Genomic DNA, 19,699 nt, shown 5'->3' with positions numbered 1-19,699 from the left:
CCAGCCAGTGAGTACAAATCATGGGTTTGGTTTTTGGCAGCTTTATTTGTAAAGGAAGGAAGAAATGAACCCAGGGTAGAAACAAAGGAAGGATACGCCAGTCTGAAACTACCTGTTGTCTCCCAGCTGTTGAGAAAAGAATTCAAAATGTATATATTTTTTTCTCTTTTTCAAGTCATTTAAGGTTTCAAGTGTTACTTATGCAACTTATAACTCAAACAATTGGATGCCATGTAAATATAAACAGAACAACATGCAGAATGGTAAGACTCTGTTTATTTGAAAACAGAACAAAAAAACCACATGACAAATATTAAAACTTAGTAATGTTGTTATTTTAGAAACTCATAACTAGGGTGACAACATGTCCTCTTTAATCCGGACATGCCCTCTTTTTTTGATTTTAAAATTATGTCTAGCAGGTAATTTAAAAAATCCCTCAATGCCTGGGTTTTGCTCAGCAATTTTTTTTTTTTCCAATTTTATTTATGAAACATGTTTTAACAAATAGGACAAACAGAGTGACAATCAGACAGGAGACATATATACAAAGAACATATCGTCCATCAAGCATCGCATCTGCAAGTGAGAACAACCCCCACCCCACCCTCCACCCTCCCAAGGCCTAACCCTAAAAAAAGAAAACAAATAATACAAGGAAGATAATAAGATAACAATAATAATAATAAGTATGAAAAACACATAAATGAAATTAAAAAAAAAAAAAATCAATACTCAAGGTCAAATGAAAAAAGTGCTGCACTGGGTCACTGGCATTATTGTGATGTATACCTACCTGTCAAGATGTTTAGCATGGATGCTACGTGGGTCATGACAGGACAGGCCCAGGCCACACCTTCAATCAGATCAAAACAGAAAACATGCTCTGACTGCAGAAAAAGTACCCCTCCTTTCTTTGAAAAAAAAAAAAACCAACAAAACAAAACAAAACAAGACACCTTTTTATTATCTTTTTGTGTAATTTAAATTTTAGGCATTATTTATATCTTTGCAAAAGAGAAAAATATTTTTGAACAGTGGGCCACCTCTCTTTTGTTTTTACTCAAACATGTTGTAAGACATTATTTTTTTTATGCTATAAATTTTTTTCCCACCACCAGAAAAAAAAGAATGTTTCAAAAACGTTTAGGGTTTATAGAGCTTCTTTATTCTCTTTGAGTATTTTTTTGAGTGTTTTTGCAGTGTCCCTAAGAGGCTAGGTAGAATTTTGAATAAGGTCACACTATTCAACTTCATTTCAGTTTGATCCCTGCATCATGTTCCAGACCAGTTAAATGTTTCCCAATACTCTTTGAATATTTCAGCTCCTCCAAGCATCCTTCGTCATAATTCATGATGCATCTAAAAAGTTTTTTTTTTCATTTTAAGCCTGTTTTGGGTTTTTTTCTCTTAATTGAGAGATTTGATAAAAAATGATATTGAAACAGCTTTAAAATGTAAAGTGAGTCATAACCCCACTGTGGGGAGAGTTAATTACTCTAAGATTCACAGTACAGTGCCTATGGTCTGTATAGTGTCACTCCATGGTTCCATTTTCCCAGGATTGATCTGGATAAAGATCTTTGTTACACATTGATTCAGTGTCACTGGTTTGTATAATTGGCATGAAATGACATCAGTCAAATCATTAGCTGTGGTGCTGCTGATCCACCATGTGATACAAACATTTCCGCATCTGTTCAACAGCCGCTGGCGGAAATCAGGAACCCAAATAAAAAACCTTTTTCTTCATTAGAGCCAAATCAGGCCCACAGTTACAGAATTAGACAGAATAAGCACAGTTTGTTTTGATTTTAAGTTACAGAGCATTAAGCTGAGAGGTAATTTGTTTATTGGAAGTTGAAAGTCAATAACAGCAGACAGATACACACAGGGTTACGTCACTGTGGGGTCAGTCAGGGAGAGCCATGAAGAGTTGTGGTCTTTTGATGCTAACACTAAAACAAATACCAGACAGAGCATTATTGTAACTTCTAAAGATTGGAGAGAAGTAAAGAACACTTGTTATCCATCAAAGTTCCCTCATAGTCATAACTGAACAATGTTGTTGCATCATTAAGTTATTTGGAAACACATTTGTTCAGGCATAAATAAATATTAATGTGGAATTCTGTGACTGTGATTTCAGAGCTCAGCGATTTATCTCAGAGGAATGAAACAAACAATAGAAGAAAAACCACAGAGGGGGAAACACAGAGGAATGTTACATCTTTGGAAACCCCAGCTCAGTTTTCTCTGATGCTTTTTCAGCATGAAACACCCTGAGGTGCTCCATGAAATCTGAGAATAATCCAAAGATCCAAAACAAAGATCCCCTCATATGAGGAGAGACAGACTAGCAACACACATTAGTAACACACAAAATAACAATATGGAAAAGACACTTCTCATTTTGTTTTATGTTTGGGTAAGAGTGAATCCACAAACACGGCTCAAAGTGTGTTTGTCTGGATCTGCTTTGTTTGTTTCTCTGCTGCGAAACTTGAGGTGTGTTCTGAAATGGAGCCTCCTTTCATTGTTATCCTGTTAAAGCTTTGCTCCAAGTTAATTCAGAGTAGCTTTGAACCCGTGTGGAGGAATGCAAAGATGTTTCTTATACACCTTTGGTGTGTATGATCGAGTGTTGGACACAATGGAATGTAGACCTAAGAGACAGGAAATAGTTGGCACATCATTTCATGTGTAGTATCTCAGGTATGCTAGCTCTTACTTCACAGGTCTCCTTTTTTTTGGTGGGGAAGGCTAACATTTTATTTTTTATAACTTGAATCATATTGGTCACTCTTAATTGTCCGTAGTTGTGAGTGTGTGTGTGAAAGGTTGTCTGTCTGTCTGTCAGTCCAGGTTGTACCCCGCCTCTCGCCCTAAGACTGGGATAGGCTCCATCCACCAAGGACCTTGAACATGATAAGCAGTAAAGAAAATGAATGAATGAATGAACTGGAATCAGAATTAAGAAGTAGAAATGGACTTTGAACGTCCCTAAATAGAAAAAAAAAAACAGTATGACCACACCTTAACCAGTAATCCATCAGAGCCCAGGTGTTTTTAATTACCTTAATAACACAAAGTGAGTGATGTCATTGAATTCAAAATGATAATGCCGATTGAGGGCGTAAAAAACAGGTGCAAAGCTGTTAAAAATATTAGTCAGTGAGCCCCCTCTTGTGAATCAGGGCCAATTTCCCTGAGAGGAGAAGGTGGGGTTAAAGCTGAATGTTCAGGGGACATCTGGTTGTAAATCCACCAGCTTCTGCTGCGTGGATGACATCACTGCATGGGCTGTGTACGTCCCCCCACAAGGTGAAAGGGTGAAGCTTTCACAAACCTAAAGTACCACAAGATCATTTCGCCATCCGCTGATGAGTGCATCATTACTGTGACGACACCCATTGTTTAACAAGGAACGTGGCAGCCTGACAAGAGTCACTTTAGCTTCCTGACAAGGAGGGATGAGGATTGGCAAGAAGAGTATTGGCACATCATGATACTTGGGTATCGTGATGTGTATCGTGTTGAAGTCGTTTTCAGCCCCGCTAAATTTTTAATTTTACAAAAATATAAATATTAAGAGTTATAAATATTGTAGGTAAAGTAGTTAGATGCACTCACCGGCCACTTTATTAGGCACACCTGTCCAACTGCTCGTTAACACAAATTTCTGATCAGCCAATCACATGGCAGCAACTCAATGCATTTAGGCATGTAGACATGGTCAAGATGATCTGCTGTAGTTCAAACCGAGCATCAGAATGGGAAAGAAAGGTGATTTAAGGGACTTTGAACATGGCATGGTTGTTGGTCTGAGTGTTTCAGAAACTGCTGATCTACTGTGACTTTAACCAACAACCATCTCGAGGGTTTACAGAAAATGGTCCCAAAACGAGAAAATATCCAGTGAGCGGCAGTTCTGTGGAACAAAATGCCTTGTTGATGCCAGAGGTCAGAGGAGGATGCACAGACTGGTTGGAGCTGATAGAAAGGCAACAGTAACTCAAATAACCACTGGTTACAACCGAGGTCTGCAGAAGAGCATCTCTGAACACACAACACGTCGAACCTTGAGACAGATGGGCTACAGCAGCAGAAGACCACACCGGGTGACCCTCCTGTCAGCTAAGAACAGGAAACGGAGGCTACAATTCACACAGCAACACCAAAACTGGACAATAGAAGATTAGAAAACGTTGCCTGGTCTGATGAGTCTGGATTTCTGCTCCACATTCAGATGGTAGGGTCAGAATTTGGCGTCAACAACATGAAAGCATGGATCCATCCTGCCTTGTATCAACGGTTCAGACTGCTGCTGGTGTAATGGTGTGGGAGATCTTTTCTTGGCTCACTTTGGGCCCCTTAGTACCAACTGAGCATGGTTTAAAGTCCACAGCCTACCTGAGTATTGTTGCTGACCATGTCCATCCCTTTATGAGCACAGTGTACCCATCTTCTGATGGCTACTTCCAGCAGGATAACACTCCATGTCATAAAGCTGGAATCATCTCAGACTGGTTTCTTCAACATGACAATGAGTTCCCTGTGATCAAATGTCCTCCACAGTCCCCAGATCTCAATCCAATAGAGCTCCTTTGGGATGTGGTGGAACAGGAGATTCTCATCATGGATGTTCAGTCGACAAATCTGCAGTAACTGTGTGATGCTGTCATGTCAATATGGACCAAACTCTCTGAGAGATGTTTCCAGTACCTTGTTGTATCTATGCCATGAAGGATTAAGGCAGTTCTGAAGGCAAAAAGAGGGGGTCCAACCCGGTTCTAGCAAGGTGTACCCAATAAAGTGGCCTGTGGCTGTATATTGTCAGGTTGATATTTTTTACACCTCTACTGACAAGACTAAAGTGACAGCTATGACTATGACACGTTATTGTTTGACGATATCACAACATTACAACCATTTCAGTGAAAAAACAACAGTGTATTTATCTAAAATAACACTAATAACTAATAGTGAACTCATAACACTAGTAACCAAACTTCCTTCAAAGACCAAGTTTAGATATCATGTTTATTAGGTCTTATCCCAAACAGCAAGGAGAAATGAAAAATGCACACCAGACAAAAGCTCAGGTCTTAGGAGGTTAAATGGTGCATACATGAAGCACTTTTCACATTAGGTATTCATTGATATCTTTATAGATTCAACCTCTAACTGAACTCAATCCTCCAGCTCTATCACTCCTGACTCAACAGTATTGGAAAAAAACAAGCGTCTGCTCCCAGCTGGGACACATTTGAATACTTCGATATAACCAGCAGTAATGCACTGGGACACTGGGACACCACAAGCCCAAGCTCCTCACCCAAATGTATTGATCTTCATCACAGCTACCCATCAAGTGACCGACATAGTTTTAGTCTGTCTGCTCTCTCATGTCGTGTCTCTTCCATTAGAGATGGGATAGCCGGAAAGTCTGCCAGACTGTCTGTGGGTTTCTGGGACTGATTCCCTCGTTTTAGCACACCTATAGTGACAGAACCTTCCTAACTTTCTTCCTTTCTCTCTTGTTTCCTTTGGACTAACTCCTTTTTGATTCACTTAAAGTCATACACTACAAAGGGGCCTGAATTTTATTTTATTTTTTTATTTTTTTAATTTTATTTAACTTTTATTTTACCAGGAATAATCCCACTGAGATGCAAGATCTCTTTTACAAGGGAGTCCTGTCCAATACAGCAGCACAAGAAAGTGTCATACAGAGGAAAGAGACAGAGACAATAGACAGAAAGAAATCAATAATACTACAAATTTATAAACTAGCAGTTGGGTAGTAAAACAAGTGCACAGACTGATCCTGGACACTGGTTTTAAAGTAGCTACCATGATTGTCCAGTTTCAGATGGCCTTGTAGCTCAGACCAAGATAAAGAAGCAAAAACACTAAAAGCTCTTTGACCAAAGACAGAGCGAGTTTGAGGAACCACCAACAAAAAATGACCATTTGACCGAAGGTTAGAGCCAGGGACAACCTGAGGAGTCAGTAAATAGAATAGAATAGAACTTTATTGTCATTGTAACAAGTACAACGAAATTGAAGTCACAGCAGCAATCAAGAAAACAAAAGTAAGAAAGTGTATAGAAAGTGCAAAAAGGTCCATAAGAAAATAGAGGATGACAGCTTGTCCATCATTGTCCAGTTCAGCCAGACTCCACCTCCACAGGGTCCAGGACTGAGCTTCTTCAGCAAAATGTTCAGCCTCTGTCTCCTGGATCCTGTCTGCTCACAGCAGGTGAAGCTATTCCAATGTGGCGTTGGTGTCTGATGTTAGTTCTGTTAGCCATGTCTGTGAATAGCATGATGCTACTCTGCTCTCTGGTATTCCCTCTGTTGCTGGGTTAGCACAGCTAGCTTGTTCATCTTATTGGAGATAGATCTTACGTTCCCAATAACGATGGATGGAAGGACAGGTCCATGTCGTCACTTCTTAGCTCACACCTGAGAACCAGCACGTCGTCCTCACCTCCTTCTCCTCACCTTGTGGGAAGACATCAGGCCTTGCACCAGTTAGCATTGACATGCTACAGGCTGCTAACGGCTGATTTCACATGTAAACAATGCAGCCATGGTTACATGTAGGATCTCCAGACAAACACAGGAGAAAAAGTAGTAAAAATATCACTGAAGACACAAAAAGTTTGGTGTCCATGACCAACAAATGAGCCATACAAAGTACTGACCCACTACAAAGATTACCAAAAGAGATGAAAAAATTACAAGAAACAGACAAAGAAGAGAGAGCTGCTGCAAAAGGCAGCCATAGCCAACAGGGCAGCAATCGCAAGGTAAAAACAACAGTTTTAACAACAAAATGCAACAAAAAGAGCAGAAATAAGATGGCAGATCATTCAATATGGTCTTATAAAGAAAGATATACCAATGTTCCATTCTTCTATTATGTAGGGGAGATGGACCAACTTTGTCAAACAAGACACATTGATGTTTGCAAAATCCTAACCCCGAAACAAAGTCCAGCATTTTGAAAGAGGCAGATGAAGCATGCATATAAAGAATGTCACCATGAATTCTGTGATGGTTTGTCACACTTTGATAAATGTTATATGAAGTGGACTTGCTGAGGCATGAGTTAGCTGGTGTTACCGTCCTGTTGGGACACAGTCTGTGATTTTAAATCCAGTTATCCTGGCACCATCGCTTGGATCAGCTCACCATCCATGCATGTGGGCTAAGATACGGTCTCAGAAGACCATGCTGGTGTTGTGTCACCAATCTGATCAGATCTGTCTGAACTTGTCCACCAGGTAAAGCAGACCCTTTGTACAAAGTGTAGCAGAGGCCTCTGCTTTTTGCTACAACAACAGCACTGATTCAGGTGTTGATTAATCAATTGTAGACGATTTGCATTTAATTCATTTAATGAGAATTGACGCAGCAGCTTGTGCGGTCGCTTTCCTGCAAACTGCATGCATGAGTTCCCTTCAGGCACGGTTGACATGCTTGTTAGCTTAATTGGTAACTCTGCGTTGAAAGTTCCTGTTAGTGTGCATGTGAACACGGCTGGTTGTTTGTGTTTATATATCAGCCCTGTGATAGGCTGGAGACTAGCCCTGGGTGTACCCTGCCCCCCTGCTCAATGACAGCTGACATGGCCTCCAGGCTCACACATAACCCCACACCCCCTAACAGTAAGAGATGATGAATGGCTGGATATTTAATGAGAGCGGCTGAGGTTTAAGTCATGGTTTACTGATAACATTGATTATGTAAGAGGAAGCCAGGAATCCAGTGCGGTGAAATGATAAACGTGAAGTCACTCAAATATGCGTCTTTTGTAAATGTAGGCCTGTGATTTGCAGATTGAAGTTCTCCAGGATTGTGAAATCTAACTTTTCGTTATGTTTTCTGTTCCAGGTGATCTACCTTCAGAGGGCGGAGCTGAACAGGGAGATGGTGTACTCGATGCACCCCAGCAGCATCCACGGCGTGGAGGACATGTCCACGCTGGCAGAGCTTCATGAAGCCGCCATCATGCACAACCTTTTCATGCGTTATCAGAAAGACAACATCTATGTAAGGGAACACTCGATCTTCATCTGTGAGCACATTCACCATCAGGATGTATCAGGAATCTGTGTTACTGAGGGGTCAATTTACAGGATTTATGCAATGTAGGGCAAAAACTTCAAAAACAAGCAAGTCCTGGAATTCCCTCAAGAGTATTTATGTCCGTATTTAAGAAAGCCAGACTCAGATATGTTTGTCTGACCTGGTCTCACTATCAGGATTTCACAGAGGTCACAGAGGTCTTTTTCAAAACACTTACTTTATACAGTAATCGTTTCCCAAAGACTCGCAGTGAAATCCCGACTCCTAATCTCAGCCTAGAAGGTGCAGCACGTCTGGTATCAGAGAAAGAGATATGGTTGTGGAATCATGACCCATAAACACACTTTTTAGTAAGGCACTTTCTCCCAAAGCGCATTATCGGAGCAGGAGCTGCGGATCTTAAAATATTACCAGGCTCAGAGTGAACTAGGCCGTATGCAGGAGTTTAAGAGTATTACTGACGGCAGGTAGTGTGTCAGAGGAAGGAGACAGGAAAGTGGGTGAAAACACTGCACTTGGAGAGTTAAGAGATATTTTTGAAGATATGTAATGTTTAAGTAAAGAAAATACTCATGTCATAACTTCTTTTCTGTCTGTTTTCACTTTCTATTTCATTAGACAAACATAGGTTCAATCCTGGCAGCAGTCAACCCCTATAAGCAGATAGCAGGCCTGTACGACACCACTGCAGTCGACCTGTACAGCAAACACCAGATGGGGGAGCTGCCTCCCCACATTTTCGCCGTGGCCAACGAGTGTTACCGCTGTCTGTGGAAGAGACACGACAGCCAGTGTGTCCTCATCAGGTGAGAAAAGCTTCACTTTAAAAGACTTTTAGCATTTCTCCAAGAAGAGGTTTTCACTGTTAGTTCTCACGTCTTCTCCTCCAGTGGGGAGAGCGGTGCAGGAAAGACTGAGAGCACCAAGCTGCTGCTGAAGTTTCTCTCAGTAATGAGTCAAAACTCAGCGGGCACTCCTCTGTCAGAGAGAACCACCCGGGTGGAGCAGGCTCTGGTCCAGAGCAGGTACTGTTTTCATTTCAAGAGATGTTTAGTTCATTATTTAAATCAGTCATAACCTTGAAAATGTGTTGTTCGCTCATCTTTCATTTTGATTGTGATATATTACATGTACATTTGATCATGTAACACTCTTCTTTCTGGTCTTACGAAAAAGAAAATTTCTCAGCTTCAGCTGCTCCAAAACTCCTCTGCCAGAATGCTCACTAAGACCAGAAAGAGAGCCCACATTTCACCAATTTTAGAGTCTCTGAATTGGCTGCCAGTATCTTTTAGGATTGATTTTAAGGTTCTCTCACTGGTTTTTAAATATGTAATGGTCTCCTATTTATCCAACTTGGCCTGTGAGAGCCCTCAGGTCTTCAGGTCAAGGATTTTTTAACTGTACCAAAAGTTAACACAAAGATCCATGGTGAGGCAGCTTTTAAATATTATGGCCAAAGACTGTGGAACAGCCTGAAGACCTGGATCTTAGTCTTGCTAACGGCATATAATTTTAACCCTTAGTTTGATATATATTTATCCTTTTTAATGTGTCTTAACCTAATTATTTATCTTTTTATTTACAGCACTGTTATTTTCAGCTTTTTAATTTTGTATCTTAAAGTTTTACTTTTACATCATTTCTCTTTTACTGCTTAAGTCTTTTTAACATTTTATTATCTCGTTTGTTTCTTTAAGCTTGGTTATTTTATTTTCTAATTGTGACTTTAAAATTTTACTTTACCTTCAGTGTTTCTACCTTAAGGTCTCCTGATAGCGTTTCCTCAGTTCCTCAGGTCATCTGCAGGGATTTTAATTAACTGTGTTCACCTTGTGCACTAGATGTGTGGGTTGGTGGGTTAGAGGTGTTTATGTGGGTTTATCAGGTCACTTATGATTATTATTATTATTTGTTTTGTTTTTTTTTCCTTTTCTTTTTTCAAGCACTTTGTGTTGCCGCCATTGTGCATGAAAAGTGCTTTATAAATAAAGTTTGATTGATTAATTGATATTCCAGTCTTTTATGCTGTATCAGAGGTTTGATCTGGAGTTTTTCTGATCTTTTTCTCTCCAGTCCCATCATGGAAGCCTTCGGAAACGCTAAAACCGTGTACAACAACAACTCAAGTCGCTTTGGAAAATTCATCCAGCTCCACTTTTCCCAGAACGGAAACATCCAGGGTGGCTGCATCATTGACTGTATCCTCCATCACTTCTAAAATACACTTCAATGTGAAATCAGAAGCTGCTCATTCAGACTTACTTCCTGTATTGATTCCTTGACTCTAAATCCTCAGATTTGTTAGAAAAGGTGAGTTTGTAAAGGTGCATTCAGTGACTGGGATCATCAGGGAGTTGATTATTTACTCGATATGTGACAACGCAGTCATGGGAGAATCCTTTCAAGTGTTAAAAACATCCTCTTCTTTTCATCTTCTCTCTAAGAACCGTGTAGTTCGACAGAATCCTGGAGAAAGGAACTATCACATCTTCTACGCTTTATTAGCGGGAGCAGATAAAGATCACCAAGGTTGGTTTTTAGAGAGTTCAAAGAAAACTCAGAAAGACTGTAGAAAGATTTCTTTTTAGACAGCTTTGAAAAAAATACAAAGGAATTATTTTCTGATACTTTTTGCAGCTTAGAATTAAATCTATCTGTCATCACTGTTTTAAGGTCTGTTAACAGTCTTCCACAGCTGTGTTTCTGATGCTCTCAGGCCTGAAAGAATGAAGTCTGAGCTGTCCTGGTGTCTGTTTTGCAGATATGTACCTTCTCTCCGAGGGTCCTGAGTCCTATCACTACCTGAGCCAGTCGGGCTGCGTGCAGGACAGCAGTCTGGATGACAAGCAGCTCTTCGACAGTGTGATGGTAAGGGCAGGATCATGTCAATGTAATCTCTTAATTTCACCTCTAGAGGGCACTGTAACTATTCAGCATAAACACAAACCACCTCATCAGCTGGACCCTTCGCTTCTGGAAAACGTTAACCCTTAGGGGGAAACGTAATCCACCACTCTGTCAAGTTGGCATCATGATATTTTGAAAGACGTTCATGACAGTGTTTTATATCTCCAGGGCAGAACATTATTAGGTTTATAACGGCTGTCATATCCTGATAAAGCTGGTGTGTGTTCTTATCTTCCAAAGGGATGTTGTCTGACTGCATCTGTGCTGTGTTGCAGGAGGCCCTGAAAGTGATGGAGTTCACCGAGGAGGAGATCAGAGACGTGTTTAAACTGCTCTCTGCTGTCCTCCAGATGGGCAACATCGAGTTTATGACGGCTGGTGGGGCTCAGATTACTTCAAAAGGAGGTGAGAGGGAGGATGAATTAATTGTTATGTAACAGATCCAACATGAAGAGAGTGTGAGATATATCCTGATAAAAGTGTTGTACACATCCTTAATCTATTTTGTGCTGTTTAAACTGTAAAAGACCCCCAGGAAGGCTGGAATATAATATTTTGGGAGGATTTTCCCCCCTTAATTTCTGTTTTTTTTTTTTTTTTTTTTTTTTGTGAAACTGTCATTTTACCTCCATACAATAAGGAAAAATAGTTTGTAACTTCCATATTCAATGTTTTCTTTTTAACTTGTGTTTCCAATATAAATAATCAAGATTTAAACAATTTCTTGGGTTAAAAAAGAGAAAAGATTTTGAATAACTGACAGTTTTCAGTTGTACAGGTGAATTTAAAGCTTGATCCAAAAAGGAAACTGGGTTCATTTAAAGTTTTTGAGGATGTTTCAACCCTTGTTAGCAAGAGATTAAACTTCCGCAAGAACATTAACTAAGTCCAGTTGTCTTTAATATGTCTATAATAGGTATAACAGGTATAATTTAATTAAGAAAACTAAAAAAGCACTCAGAGAACGTAGACCTCCACCAAGCATATTGTGATTGTCACCAACACTTTAGTCCTACTTTAATGTTACACTCCCTTTCAGCAGACTGTCTGCTACAATTTGGTGTTAGCTGCAGGTTTGAAGATAATTTGTTTCATGACAGTGATGAAAATTATGATGAACCAGTACAAATTTCATATTCTGGATCTTAGAATCCAGAATATTGCCAAGATCTGGATGGTACTTTTATATCTGTCAGAAATTATGGTGACCTTGTCTTGTATTGTTTTGCAAAGCAATCCGACCATTTATGGTGGAGTTATATACACAAATGGTGAAAACAGCCCTATCTCACAATGATAAAGAATCCTTTAAAAAGGTCCTGGATCCAGACAGTGATCCAGATCACCTCCAAAATTTAATCACTTCTTCTTTATCCCATTTTGAACATTTCCTGAAAATTTCATCAAGATCTGTTCATTACTTTTTGAGTTATGTTGTTCACAGACAAACAGACAAACTCTTCCAAACACATAACCTCCTTGGTGGAGGTAATAAAAACGACACATCTTTGGACTCAAGTCTTACAGTGACTGCCTCATTCCAACGTCTGGCCAAGAGGCAACCATTTAATCTCATGATATCAATCAATATATTTAGAGAAGTAAACCTTACATTGTTTGATAAGAAGTTACAGAAAGGATCTTAAAGTTCAGACACAAGTTTTGTGGGATGTTGTTCAAAATATTTGATCACACTCAGATGAAATAAAGTCATAAAGCAACATCCAGTTTTAGCTGCCCTGCGTTTTCTAAAGCAGGTAAGCAGCCAAATACTAATTCTGGTCCACGGTGCAGCATTACTTCCCATTCCCCTGAATTTGATTGACGTTACAGCAGCAGACAGAGCTCTGAGCAGGCTGTAACATGAGCTGGAGGCTCCTTTGTTCGCTGTGTCTGACCTCTTTTCCAAAGAAGCCGTGAACTACAGTGACTGCACATTCAGACTCCTGCACAGCTCAGAGAGGAGAGTTTCATTGTCAAACTACAGTTTGTGTCACCTCAGTAAGAAACGTGACACAAGTTACACTCACTCTACATCTAGTACATTCATGCACATGTGTGTGTCTGTGTGTTACAGTTGTCAGTAATGTCAGCGATCTGCTTGGACTGGACTCCTTCCAGCTGTCAGAGGTGTTGACCCAGCGCTCCATGATCCTCAGAGGGGAGGAGATCTGCTCACCGCTCACTGTAGAGCAGGTAACAACAACCAGACTCCTTCAGTCACACCACAAACTGAAACTCTTCACATCTATCTCTGATGGTGGTTATTTCACAGATTTAAGGAACTGTTAAGATGCCTTTACTTTCTTTTTCTCTGGATTAAAAACACCAAAACAAACAGTAGAAGTCTGTTCACTGCCCCCTGTCCTTCCTCCTCTCTCCCCCCCTGTCCTGGTTACTTCACACACACATACACACATTCACACACATACACGCACGCACACACACAGCCTTTCTCCGTCTCTCCCCCACATGCCTCTCCAGATCCCTTGCGTGACTCCCAGCCATTTCCTGCTTTTTGTCTGCCAGATTCCTGGCACAATGAAGCCATCATGATAGTGATCTGAGTCAAAAGCACAATAGAGCCAATGACTGAGGCTGAAGTGAGTCTTCTCCTCTGCAGCCAGTGCAGCCAGGCACAGAGACACTGGGGCGATAATTCACTCCCAGGCTTCGACTGTCCATGACCAGGTCTGAAATTAATGGAGATATTTCAGCATGCGTGTTATTCTTCTCACCACACGCCATAAGAACATGGTGACGCATGTCACTGTCCTGTCTGCTCTTGGATCCAGCCTTTCCACCCACTCATAGGAATAAATATGAGCAAACATGCAGAACGGACCTTTACTATTATCTCTCAGACACAAAAATCACAAGGAATCTTTTCATGGGCAGACAAAGATCCGGCTGCTGCTTGTTCTTGCTGGCCTTTGAAGCAACTGGTTTCTTAATAGAGTTCATTATTCCAGTCCTGGAGTCAGTAAGAAAGGCTTCTTCTCACAGCGGCCAGGGGTCACCAACCCCACAACGCTGCCAGTACTAGTCCCCCCTCCTCCCCCGAACCCACCCCACTCTCCTGGACAAACAGCCATTCTTCTCACCCCCTGTATGTGACGGAGATCCTGGAGCCGCCGGTGCTCCGTTCACACCCGCTAGCTGCAAGAGGTGACGGGGCTGTGATTGATTTCTCAAAGGCCCAGGAGCATTGTTGCCCCAAATACAGTACACACCGACACACTCATGTTTTGTTTTCAACTCCAGCACAATGCCCGTGGAGGAAGTGCAGCTGGCTCGAGCACAAGCTTTTTATACTTGTTCACATGTGGTGTCTGGACCAGAGGCCGACTTCACAGCAGCTGGAAAAAATCAGATCTGAGTCAAACAGTGATTGGAAATGCTTTTTTTTACCCAACATTTGCTTGCCTCATGTGTGTTGTTCATAAATTAAACCATTTCCTCTGAGAGTTATAATAAACCCAGGATCTGAATCAATAACTCTGTGACTAATGATCAAACATCTTTGGTGTGTTATGAAAACATCCGTATATTTCCATATTGGTCATGCACCTTTAGTTTCAATCTCTAATAGTTTATCTGTGTCAACATGTCTTTTTCATCTGGGTTTTTTGAAGTTTGTAAATCAAATCTTCTTAGTTTGGGCCAAATTAAATCAAAATCCTATCACAGCAAATGTCATATCAAAATAGGAGTCACATCGTCTTCCTTACTGTGTTGTTCAGAAATGACATTTCTTCAGATGTTTCTACTTGATTTCATGATTCTAAACATCTCTCAGACCTCTAATTTATGTTTGCTTATTTCTTGACTTGGAGCCATAACAGCGGTCTGTCATATCTGAAATGTCGCTGAGCTACTTGACAAAAACAAGGTTGATTTTCTCATATTTATGTGACATAAAGACTTGTGGTTTGATAAACATACTTGAAGTTGTGCTCCAGTGACAGTGAGGCTGTAAAATCAGCCACAATCTGTGTTTGTGTTTACATTGGTGTTTCTCATAAATCTCCAAGTGCAAGGGTCGGCAACCTGCGGCTCTTTGACCCCCGTGCAGTGGCTGCCTGAAGCTTAAAAAATATTGAATACAATTCTTAATTTTCTAGAAGAGGGTATTGATGATTAAACACATTGGCACGTTAACAATTGTGCGAGATCATTTTGTTAAACTAATCATGCATCTTGCAGTAAAGCCTCCGTCACTTTACTTCACCTCCCACAACATCAACAGTCCGACAACTTTCCATGCACCTGCAGCTAACCTCAAGTTTTACAGCCCTGGTCAGATAACTTAATCTACAAAAAGACAAATCTGGAGAAAAGGATAGGTTTAAATTCTGTTGGGATGGATTCATTTAGCTGCAAATGTGCTTATAATACATGGTTTATTTGTAGAAAGTCATGAGCAGACAGTCAAAAAAAGATTAGTTAAGCAATATTCATTTATCAAAATCAAAAAATGTTTAAAACTCGTTTTCTTTGAAAAATTTAAATTTTTTGCAATTTTTTTCAAATTTCGAAAAAAGGGTTATTTTGTACTTTTTATTTTTGCTAATTTTGAACGTTTCTGATATTGAATATTTATGGAATTTCTTTAAAAAATTCAAATTTTATTTTATTTTTTCTAGATTTCAACATTTATTTTTTTATTACAAATTTTTAAAATTCATTTTTTATCTAATTTTATAAAAAATCATTTTATTAATATTTACAGACTTTTAAAAATTATTTTTTTCTCTTTTTTTTGCACATTTTTTGCACATTTTTTGAAATTACATTTTTTTGTAGAACAAATGTAAAAAAAAAAAGAAACCTAAGACATCACATGTTCAATTTGAAAAAAAAAAATTAAAAAGCCTCCTGTTTAGATTTTTATACACTTTATAGTCTTTTTTTTTGAAGATAAAGTAGAATTTGTGACTCTGGAATGACTTTAAACTAGGTGAGCTGAGGGAAAATGGACTGGTTATTTTAATCATTGTCAGTTTTTCTGAGACAATTTTGCTTTGTTTAAAATCAGCGTCGCGGGGTAGGTGTCAGACAAAGTGTGCTGTGCAAAAACAGTCTTTATTTGAATTTCCCAAGCAAAGATTCTTGTTTAGTGATGTGTTTGACACTTAAGAAAGCAGGTAGAGACTTTTTTATTAAAAGCATTGCATATAAATTTACATGACAGAAAAATCAAAGATATTAAAGGCACCAAAATTGACACTGTGGTAGCTTTAAGTTCACTAAACTCAGTATCTAAGTTATTTAAGAGAAGTTAAAAACCACTCAATGAGCCTTTCTCACGGTAACATTGTTATCCCAGTGTGTTATTTCACATTGCATTATGGCGCTGCAAAAGAGGTTAGCGTGTAAACACTCAGTGGGAGCTCCACACACACACGCTCAGACATGCACGCAGGACTATTCTGCCCTGCTGCATACAAAACTGCAAACTGCCACCGTCTTCCCCCATTATGCCCCTGTTACCTACTTTGACGGCAGATCAGAGGCTGAAGCACTTAATTCTGCCTCTGTGCAAAATATACTAATACAACCAGATGAAATCCTTTCAAAGAGCACTTTGGTATTTTTGTTCTGACTCCTCTTTATTTTGATTTCTGTAGTGCAAAAAAATACAGCCTGCAGTGTGTTGAGATAAGATAAGATGTGTTAAGATATGAAGGCGATTAGCAACGCTGTCTGTTGTGAAAACATACATCTCTCCTGCAGCCGGCTGCAGACAGACGCTGACATAACACACCTTTGTCTCCAAACCACTGTTTGTTTAATCGACACTCACCTGAGGCCTCACACACCCATCTCCACCACCTGTCACTGTTTTAACAGCCATCTGATAAAAGAGATGAAATATATACGATGATAAACATATGTTATGTATATAGTCTACATAGTTTCTGCTCCTTGATGTTTATGTCTGTCTCTGTTTTCATGGTGACTCTATCTCTCTGTGTCTTCGTTTACAGGCTGTGGACTCCAGAGACTCGGTTGCCATGGCGCTTTATTCTCAGTGTTTCTCCTGGATCATCATGAGGATCAACCAGAAGATCAAAGGCAAAGACAACTTCAAGTCCATCGGCATCCTGGACATCTTTGGCTTTGAGAACTTTGAGGTGAAGATCACTCGCTGGTGGTGATGCTGAACTTATTTGCACCAGATTAATAAACACACATCAAGCAGAGTCTTCTCCAGTCTTTAATGCTTCTTATTGCGACTTGTTTGGCCTCTCCTTTCATGCAGGTGAACCGGTTTGAACAGTTTAATATCAACTACGCCAACGAGAAGCTGCAGGAGTATTTCAACAAGCACATCTTCTCTCTGGAGCAGCTCGAGTATAACAGGTAGAAATTTACGAGCACGTTTGCAGACTTACATTTCGAGGAAAATTGAAAGGAAAAACACGACTTTTTGTTTCCTTGAGACGCTCCCTCAGACAGATAGGGGTGGGTGTGGGGGTTTGTCCTCCTCAGGGCGATAACGGCAGACTGCCAGAGGTTTGAATTGGGCTCAGTCTCTTCCCTCAGACAGTTGTTTTCCTGTATAATGAGCCAGCAGCTTGGACATGGCTCATTTCATCACATGCTCCTGCTGGACAATACAGCCATTGTGTCTTTCTAGTTGTTTATATTTTTATATTTACACCCTGCATCTATCTATGTGTGTGTGTCTTTGTCCTGACAGAGAGGGGATTCAGTGGGAGGCCATAGACTGGATGGATAACGCAGAGTGTCTGGATCTCATAGAAAAGGTAACAAGCAGTCGTTAAAGTCAGACTCAAGAGAGCTCAGTCACCACCGGGACCGACCGCTAACCGCCAGCCAGAGCACGCTGACCCAGACGCAGCGCTGCGCTCACACTGACCTCTCTCATACTCTATCATTATATTGTCTCATTCTGCATGTTGTGTGTGCAGTAATGTACACCGGGCAGCGGTTACAGGAGGCACGGCTGAAGTGAAGCATTAAGACAATTGTGTTATTTTCTCACCAGGGCCACAGCGCTGGGTAAAACTGAGATTGTGCAGAGGCAGGATGACATTTTGAGGTCGAATCGTGGTGGAAAAAGACGACACTACAACCTTCATTTCCTGAAATACAGTGTTGCTGTAATTTGGCTGTGTTAGTTTGATTGGTGGTGTTGCCGCCAAACATCGTGCCTCTTCAGTTAACTTTCTTTTTAAAGATAAAGGAGAAGGTTGAATGAATTTCTGTGCTGTTTCCTGTAGTTATTGTAATAATAAAAGAAGCCAGATGTTCCCCAATGGGCTAGTAACTAGTTCAATCATGACTCCAGTGTGTTTTACCCTCTCCTTTTCTTTTTCTCCCCTTTAGAAACTGGGCATGTTGGCTCTTATCAATGAGGAGAGTCGCTTCCCCAAAGGCACAGACTACACCCTTTTGGAGAAACTACACAGCCGACATGCAGTGAGTCCAGTAAAACATACAGTTTCTCACACAAGCAGCAGCGAGCATACCCACTTTAACCCTTTCTCAGTCCTCATAAAGACCCAAATGGACAAATACTCTTCCACCAGAACTCCATAAGTCTAGGACACCCTCACCCCCACCGCCTCAGGCAGCCTCACATGCAAACACAACAATGCTGAAATGTGATCAGCCATGAACTTGTTTACAAGAGAGAAGAATACACTGGAGAGGTAGAAAATGAGACATAAGAGCACTCTGACCTCTACCTGAGGTGAGTTTTGAGGTCAAAGGAGAGAAATCTGTGCAGCTCAGAGCTTCTGTGAAGAGATTTTTAATTGGTTATAAATCAGACTAAAAATAATGTAAATAGACTCTTTATGAGCAAACAATGCCATCAGCATTCAGAATGAATAGTCCATAACTCCAAAATAGATCCTTAAGATGGCCTGTGTTAGTATTGCGTTTGCATTGTTTGATTAAAAATCCCACTTTCTCCACATCACTATGGCTAATCCCATAAAAACCCTGAATCACTTTGAATAATGTCATCATGAAGACATGACATACTACCTATGAAATCAAAGGGTGGACTAATTAAGCAAGTCCTGTGTGAGTTTGAGGTAAATGACAGAGAGATTAAAAAAGGTCAACAGCCTGTCATAAGGCAACCATGACATATGCTGGTAGCTTAGCAGCATATGGCAGAGTAATCCCACCATATATCACTACATGCATGCCTGTGCAATTCATATATATACATGTCTAAGTCCCTATGGATGACGGCAGGTTGGCCATTTCAAGTGTATTTCTTGCTAAGAAGGTTTTTTTTAATTTATGAGGCACACCAGGTTTTTGACTGGTGACCTGCTGCTGGAGTCCTGGCATATGCCGTTAAACTTCTGGCATATGGCGTAATCACTCTGTGCCATGTCATTGGCCGCCTTTCGCAGGATAGCATGACACTCCTACATTAAGTAGCAATCTTTCTTTAACAATAAAATCCTGAAGCCTTTTGTGTATTATTAGTCTTCCCATGTATACCTGGATTTTCCTCCGTTTGTCTTTCTTTCTCTTTTCTGTCACTTTAACTGTAACTTTGACCAATTGCATTACATGTAACTGCCTGTTTAAGGGTAGAGTCTGCAGAAATCTTTTTTACTAGTTTATCTTTGTTTACGCAACATTAGGGATGGGTACAGAATGAGGTACTTTTATAGGTAGGCTACCGACCGAAATC

The 19,699-nt window shown here is 40.2% G+C and overlaps 1 protein-coding gene across 1 annotated transcript in view; it reads left to right on the top strand.

Annotated features, from left to right (window-relative positions):
* The window catches only part of myo10l3 (myosin X, like 3), a 65,728-nt gene that overhangs the window by 20,644 nt on the left and 25,385 nt on the right, over positions 1–19,699 (top strand). The window contains exons 3-15 of the mRNA XM_074695009.1: positions 7,906–8,064; positions 8,719–8,906; positions 8,991–9,125; positions 10,177–10,301; positions 10,400–10,413; positions 10,548–10,632; positions 10,865–10,971; positions 11,286–11,415; positions 13,088–13,206; positions 17,001–17,147; positions 17,276–17,376; positions 17,717–17,783; positions 18,367–18,459. Of these exons, the coding sequence (XP_074551110.1) occupies positions 7,906–8,064; positions 8,719–8,906; positions 8,991–9,125; positions 10,177–10,301; positions 10,400–10,413; positions 10,548–10,632; positions 10,865–10,971; positions 11,286–11,415; positions 13,088–13,206; positions 17,001–17,147; positions 17,276–17,376; positions 17,717–17,783; positions 18,367–18,459 (1,470 nt within the window). The remainder of the gene's footprint in view (positions 1–7,905; positions 8,065–8,718; positions 8,907–8,990; positions 9,126–10,176; positions 10,302–10,399; positions 10,414–10,547; positions 10,633–10,864; positions 10,972–11,285; positions 11,416–13,087; positions 13,207–17,000; positions 17,148–17,275; positions 17,377–17,716; positions 17,784–18,366; positions 18,460–19,699) is intronic.

Source organism: Halichoeres trimaculatus, unplaced genomic scaffold (assembly GCF_033239565.1).
Source record: "Halichoeres trimaculatus isolate MK-OKI-2021-1 unplaced genomic scaffold, fHalTri1.1 fHalTri1_scaffold_19, whole genome shotgun sequence".
Lineage (NCBI taxonomy): Eukaryota > Metazoa > Chordata > Actinopteri > Labriformes > Labridae > Halichoeres > Halichoeres trimaculatus.
This window is presented reverse-complemented; position numbering and strand designations above follow the sequence as displayed.